This window comes from Colius striatus, chromosome 15 (genome assembly GCF_028858725.1).
Source record: "Colius striatus isolate bColStr4 chromosome 15, bColStr4.1.hap1, whole genome shotgun sequence".
In the NCBI taxonomy this organism is placed as follows: Eukaryota; Metazoa; Chordata; class Aves; order Coliiformes; family Coliidae; genus Colius; species Colius striatus.
The window spans coordinates 12,782,026-12,788,939 of NC_084773.1; the positions used below are offsets into that span (position 1 = coordinate 12,782,026).

The window sequence follows — 6,914 nt, forward strand, 5'->3', positions numbered from 1 at the left end:
TTGGCTGCTCGGGACAGGGGGGCCGGGGATGCCGCTGCTCGCTGCCACTTCCCCACGCCAGCAGGGCCGGCTCCTCCCGGCATAAAACTTTATTTCTCTGGTTTGGCACAAATGGAGCTGGCCCAGCCCGGCTCCCAGCTCCTGCCCGGCTCCCAGCTCCTGCCCGGCCCTGCGGCGGCACAGGGTCGGAGCTCTGGCCCCCAGGCTGGGCTCGTCCTCCTGCACCTCCCAGTCTCTGCCCATCCAGGCATCCCCCCGGCTCAGAGCTCGATGGTGTCGCTGGAGAGGCTGCGGGTGTCCGCCACCTTGGCGAGGGCCGGGAAGCTGCGGGGGCCCTCGTGGTCCCATCCGGGGGGCAGCAGGAGCGGGGCTCGGCTGGGCGCCTCATCCAGGGGCAGGCTGTCTGGTGAGGACAGCCCGTGTCGCCAGGGGTTCCAGCTGATCTTCAGTGAGCTGCTCTCCAGCGAGCTGGCTGAGGCGGTGACGGTGATGGTGACGCTGCTGGAGGGCTGCCGGGGCGCGGGCAGCTCTGTGAGTGAGCTGCACCTCACCATGCGCCCGGCGCCGGGGGGCTCGTCGGCGGCCAGGGGGCCGTGCAGAGAGGTGCCAGAGCCGCGACGCGGTCGGTCGAAGAGGCCGTCGCGCAGGAGGTGGCGGCGGCACAGCGCCTGGTCGATGCTGCGGCGCAGGTCGATGGGGGAGGGCGGGCGGAAGGTCAGTTCCCCCAGCGAGGGCGATGAGCCCTGCTCGAAGGCGGCACCGGAGCGGGCCACCAGCACGTTGGGGCACTTGGGGCTGAGCCCCGGCATCCCGGCGGCGGCCGCCCAGGCCTCGTTGCTGTCCTTGAGCGCTCGCAGGGGCAGCTGCTCCGCCGCGTTGCGGATCAGGCTCTTGGAGATGTCGTTGGTGGGCGCCCGCTCGGGGCCGGTGCTGCCGCCGCTGCCGCCAGCCCAGTCGTAGCAGTTGTTGGGGTACTCGGGCGCCTCGGCTTTGCGGCCGGCGCAGAAGTACCGCAGCGCCTTGGCCCAGCAGGAATGGCCGGCGGGGCTCCGGCGGCGGCACCGGCAGCACAGCAGCTCAGCGGTGGCCAGCAGCAGTGCCAGCACTGTGCCCAGCTCGCCGACCCGCAGCCAGAGCTGTGCCGTCCAGCCGGGCCAGGAGAAGCGCCCAGGGGGGCCCAGGACCCCCCGCAGCCACAGGCCGCTGTACAGCTGCAGCCCACACACCGGCAGACCCACCGCGGCTGCTGCCAGCAGCGCCCGGGCCCCCCACCACAGCTCTGGGCCCCTGACACCCCCCGGCCCCTCCCGGGGTGCCCTCAGCACCCGGCAGCCCCCCCAGATGCCCCCCAGCAGCAGCAGCAGGGCCCCGGCCCCGCAGCCCAGCGCCTGCAGCCCCAGCCCAGCTGTGGTGCCCACCCGGGGTGGGAGCAGGTCCGCGGCCCCCAGCACCACACTCAGCAGGGCGATGGCAGCCCCCAGCGCCGGCAGCCCCCGGAGCCGTGCTGGCAGCAGCTGGAGCTGGGCCAAGCGCTGCAGCCGCTGGAGCAGGAGGGCGAAGGCGCCGAGCAGCAAGGGGAAGGGCACGGTGCTGAGCAGCAGCAGGGCCCGGGGCGGCAGGCGGCCCCGCGCCCCGTAGGGGTCCAGCAGCAGGAAGGTGGCTCGCAGCAGGCAGACGGCCAGCAGCAGCCCGTGAGCCCCTAAAACGTGAGGCAGATGTTGGGGGCGCAGGGAGGCTGCCCCTGCCAGCCCAAGCAAGCAGCCCAGTGCCAGCAGCAGGAAGACGGCTGCTGCCCCATAGATATGGGCCTCCCAGGAGGAGCCCAGCTGGCGCCGTAGCTTGGCCCAGCACAGCCCCGTCTTGTTGACCTCCGGCACTGGGGGAAGGCGGCTCGGCTGCGGCTGTGCTGTGGATGGACGCTGCGGGGGTGGCTGTGGCGTCGCCCCTGCCCGTCGCCACGTGGCGGAGGGAACCACGGTGCCCTGGGCTGGGGGCTTTGTCCCTGGGGTGCCTGTGGGTAGGAAGGAGGGGGATGGTCAGTAGGGCGCTTGGTGGCACCCTCCCCTTGCCTTACCTCCCACCAGGACGTGTCTGCCGTGGCACCCAGGCACTGCAGGGCTGGATGTGCCAGGGGTCTCTGGCAGGACCTGCGGTGCAGCAGGTGCCACAGCCCCGGTCGTGCCTCTGACCCAAGTCCCCACCCGCTGGGCACTCAGCACTAATCCCTGTGTGCAGGAGTAGCTTAGGGCTGTCGCTGGGCACAATCCTGATTGAAGGTGTCACTACATCCCTGCTGGGCAGCCCAAGATAGCCGCCATCCCCCTGCCGGCCCGACGCCCTGGGGATGGGCTCCCGCGGCACCTGCGGAAGGGATGGGTTTGGGCACAGCCCTGTGTCACCTGAGAGCCTGGTCCCGGGTGGCCCTGTGGCAGGATGTGCCGTCAGCCGTGGGGTGGCCTGGGTGGCGTTTGGGGCACTCACTGGGCCCACAGCACCCCGGACCCGCTGTGGGGAGCCGATGTCCTCCTCGGGCAGCAGCTCTGCAAGAGAGGGCAGAGCCAGGTGCTGGCACCTCTGACGCTCGGTCCCTGCTGAGGGCTCCCTCACGCCACGCTGCCTCCTACCTGTGGCAGGGGTGCCAGGGAGGGCTGTGCTGGAGTTGGATGGTGGTGCAGGACTGGTGCTGAGCCCTGGGATGGGCTGGAATCCCTGCTGCTCCGCTAGCCTGGGGTCCGTGCGAGGGGCTGCATCCCCAGGGCTGGCGGCCTGGCTGAGCGGGGCCCGCCGGGTGCTGCGCTGGTGTGCTGGGAGCACCCGTGTCCAGGGCTCAGCCACTCCCCAGGATAGGGCTGCATGGGGCAGCCGTGGGGCAGAGCTGAGCAGAGCCAGAGAGGGACTGAGGGGCTTGCCAAGGTCCCCCTGTTTACCCACCAGCTGCACAGAGCGGGGGCTGGCGTGGAGACTGTGGGCTGGCCTTGTGCCTGTGAGGACAAGGCCAGTGCCCAGCAGGTCTGGCTGGCTGCTGGCTGGAGTGAACTGTGTCCCCTGAGGCAGACCTGGGGTTGCTGTGGGTCCTCCAGCCACTGACTGACCCTCTGTCCCTGCTGCGTCCCCTGTCCCCATCCCTGTCCCTGCTGTGGGTGTCAGGGAGACGGTGGACATGGTTGGATGAGAGCCAAGGGTGCTGGCTGGCCCTGTGGCACTCTGCCCAGCTGGGGATGGGTCATGCCCTGCCCAGGGCAGCCCTGGGGACCCTGTCCCCTTGTCTGTGGGCATCTCAGAACCCAGTGTCTCCAGCACAGAGCCATGGGGCAGCCAGGATGCCCCCCAGGGGTTGCCTTGGCCTTCAGCCTCGTGTCCTTGCCAAGTGACGAGTGGCTCCTCTGCCACAGCCGGAGATGCACCGCTGTCCCGCCAGGCCCCGGTGCCAGCACTTGCCATGGTGTTTTCAGTCTCTGGGGTTGCCCTGGTGGCATCTCCCACCTGCAGTGGTGGGGACCAGCGCACGGGGCTGCTGCCCGCCCAGGGCTCGCTCCCAGGGACTCCTGCACCGCTCGGCTCCCCCGATGCCTCCCAGGTGAGGGTCAGGCCAGGCCACTGCTGTCCCCAGGCAGGGCTGTGCAGGGGGTCTCTGCCCCGCTGCAGGGTCTCACCTGGGGACAGCCCCACCGGCAGCGGGCCCCGGGCTCCAGTGGGGATATGGGTCGCCAGGAGCAGCCCCCAGGTGAGGAGCCACACTGCAGCCATGGGGAGCACCCAGCCGGCCCTGCAGGGATGGAGGGGTTGGTAAGGCAGGACCTGGGGAAGGTCACGCCACTGGCCATGGAGCTGCTGGGCCCATGGCAACCCACTGCCTGGGGAGAGCCAGCGGCTGGGCTGGCCCTGCTCAGGCCGGCCCCGGCCCCTGTTCCCTGCTATCCCCGTCCCCAGTGTCCCCAGTGCCAGTGCCCGTGTTCTCAGTCTTCCCCATCCCGGTGTCCCTGGTGCTGGTCGTCCTTGGTGCTCGGTGGTCCTTACCCCCAGCATTCCCGGTGTCTTCCTCCCTGGTCGCCCCTCCCCGCTCCCCCTCCCAGTGTCCCGGCTCCGTCGCGCACCGTTCACCTTGGCGCATCCCCGGCCGCATCCCGGCGGGGATGCCCGGCCCGGCGCGCCCCGCTGCCGCCGCACACGCGGCTCAGCCCCGCAGCGAGCCCCGGACCGCCTGGCTGCGGCGGCCGTCCCGCGGTGCCGGTGCGGGAGGCGGCGGGGCTGCGCTGCGGGACCGGGCCGCGGCCGTTGCGGGACCAGAGCGGGGCCGGCGCGGCCGCCGCATCCCGCGGATCCCGCCCGCAGCGCGCAGAGCCGTCCCCGCTGCTAGGTGCCCCGTGCTCGGTCCCCTCCCGCCGCCCGCCGCAGCCCGGGAGGCCCCGGTCCCACAGCCGGCCGCAGCCCCCCCGCTGACCTGCCGGTGCCGGTGCCGGTGCCGGTGCGGGCGGGCCGGGCTCTGCGGCGGAGCGAGCGGCGGCGGCGGCAGCCGGTCACGCGCCGCCCCGAGCCGCGGGCACCCGCGCGGGAACCCGCCCGACACCGGTAGGCGGGAGGGGGGGCTGCGGGGAGCGGGGGGGGACGGGACGCGGGGCGCCGGTGTACGGCCGGGGCCGCCGTGCGGGGCCGGGAGCCGCCGGGCCGGGCAGAGCGGCGGCCGCCGTGGGGCAGATCCCTCGTGGGGCGGATTCCCCGGGACGTGGCCTCGTGGGGCACCGGGACGGGTGGCCACGGGGCGGGACACGGCGCGGGGGCTGCTGCCTGCGGGTCGGGCAGGACGGGCGGGGCGGGCAGCCCCCTCCGGAGCAGGCAGCTCGTGGGGCTTTTGGCCCCGCAGCGCGGGACCGCGGCCCAGGCTGATCCCCACCGGGGTCTGTGGGTGGCCCTGGCACGCTGCTGCCTCACAGCCGCCCCACGCCTGCCCCACACCTCCTGCCCGGGGCACGCAGCACCCTGGCAGCCACTGGGCTCTGGGGCCCTGCCAAAGTGCAGGTAATTAGCTAATCAGCTAATTGTCTCACTGGAGAGCTGCCCACCCTGCCAGGACATTGGCACGGCCACAGGCCACAAAGTCACCCTGGCTCAGGGCTCTGTCGCACACAGTGACACAGCCCAGCTCCCTGCCTGCACCCTGGCTCCCCCAGGCAGTGCCCGGGCTGCTGCAGCAAATCCCTTGGCAGCCATTGCCCTCCTCCTGCCTGTGCCAGCAGGGACACGTGGCACCTCAGGTCCCCGTGGCAGCCCACAGTGCCCCACTCCTGCTCCCTGTCACCTCTTCATCCCCATGGCACCGTGCCCAGGCTCACCGCAGGTGCGTGGGCATTTCTGGGCTCTGGTCCACTCTTTCACACCACTGGGCTGGGCACAGGCAATGGGGCCGGGATGCTGGCAGCCAGCTGAGACCAGGGGCTGGGGAATTTGGGCAATGCTGGCCCCCACAAAGCCGGCAGGGCAGGCGGCTAATCTGGGGATTAGCGCCGGGGAGGCCGCACGGAGGGGGAGCCGGGCAGCAGCAGAGCCTGGGGAAGCAACTGGTGAGCCTGCACCACAGCGGGGCCTGGCAATACAGGGCACCATGGCAGCTGACCTGGCTGCAGATGGGGCAGCTGTGGTGTCATGTATGACGGCTGTGGTGCCATGTGTGAGGGCTGTGGTGCCGTATGTGGGCTGTGGTGCCATGTGTGAGGGCTGTGGTGCTGTGTGTGGGCTGTGGTGCCATGTGTGAGGGCTGTGGTGCCGTGTGTGGGCTGTGGTGCCATGTGTGAGGGCTGTGGTGCCGTGTGTGGGCTGTGGTGCCATGTGTGAGGGCTGTGGTGCCGTGTGTAGGCTGTGGAGAAGGTGCTGGTGGTGCCCCATGTACCACAGGCGCTGGGGTTCCTGGAGCATAAGGCACGGGTGCAGCAGCCATCTTGTCCCCGGTGCCATCAGCGGTTTCCTCCTCTGCCAAGTGACTCACTGGCAGATGAACTGATGAGCGGCTGCGGTGCTGCCGCAGCGGCTGCCTGTGGGCACCGCAGGGATGCCAGGCAGAGGGTGCCACCTGCACTCTCACACCCCTGCGCCAACGGCCGACTGCCTGCGCTTCACTGGCTTCTGGCCACTGTCGTTCTGCTCCTCCTGGGCTCTTCCCCAGGCTGCAGTCGCCACCATCACGGCCGTATCAGGACAAACATTCCCAAAAATCCTCGACTGGGAACAGTGTGGGGCTGGGCTGGGGGGCAGGGTGGCACCCCGGGGGCTTCACCCCGCTGGTGGGTGCCAGGGAGCGGGGGCTGCTCGGGCCGGGCGCAGGGGCTTGCACAGACACCTCCAGAGGTCCCTCCAAGCTCAGCCACGTGCTGCTGTGCTGCTGCGGCCCAGCCGGGAGAGCAGCCAGGCCTGGGGGTGCAGGGGGGCTGAACCCAACACCCCCTCCCATCCCGAACCCTACATGGGGGAGTGCCGAGCCCCACGGAGCAGGTTCTGCCCGGCTGAGGATGGTGGGCACAGGAGGGCAATGTGAAATGATGGGCTGCTGCTGCTGGTAGCCATCACTCAGCCCCTCTGCTGACCTGGAGAGGGGGCCCAAGGCTTGAGGAGCTCCCTGTGCCTTCCCCCCGCCTTCTCCTAGCTAATTAATGTCACCAAACCAACGTTAAACTGGAAGGGTGGAGGTTTCCTTCTTTAAACATCAGAGAGGAGCTGAAAAAACCTAATCGTCCCAGTTCCACAATCCAAGGGAGCTGAAGAGCTGCTCCCCTGCTGAAACAGGATCTGGCCTCTCCCGAAAAACCAACACAAAGGCACTGGACTTCAGTCAAGACACAATGAGTTTATTAAAGCCAAGAAAAAGGGACCCCAGTCTTCTCCTTTGGGACAACAAAGCTGGACTGGCTGGATTTGTGGCAGCA

The 6,914-nt window shown here is 70.2% G+C and overlaps 1 protein-coding gene across 1 annotated transcript; it reads right to left on the reverse strand.

Annotated features, from left to right (window-relative positions):
• Nucleotides 1–29: 29 nt before the first annotated feature.
• On the reverse strand, nucleotides 30–3,747 carry PRRT3 (proline rich transmembrane protein 3). Its single transcript, XM_062008680.1, has 4 exons — nucleotides 2,625–3,747; nucleotides 2,400–2,540; nucleotides 1,419–2,011; nucleotides 30–1,304 (listed from the first exon to the last, which is right to left on the reverse strand). The coding sequence occupies exons 1-4, from the start codon at nucleotides 3,745–3,747 to the stop codon at nucleotides 261–263; spliced, it is 2,901 nt and encodes a 966-aa protein (XP_061864664.1). The 3' UTR covers nucleotides 30–260.
• Between the last annotated feature and the right edge of the window lie 3,167 nt (nucleotides 3,748–6,914).

Coding starts and splice junctions, on each gene's coding strand:
- PRRT3 (XM_062008680.1), bottom strand. CDS start 3,747: ATGGCTGCAGTGTGGCTCCTCACCTGGGGGCTGCTCCTGGCGACCCAT. Junction 2,541..2,624: donor CCCTGGCACCCCTGCCACAG/GTAGGAGGCAGC, acceptor CCTCTCTTGCAG/AGCTGCTGCCCGAGGAGGAC. Junction 1,305..1,418: donor CGGACCTGCTCCCACCCCGG/GTGGGCACCACA, acceptor GCACCCCGGGAG/GGGCCGGGGGGTGTCAGGGG.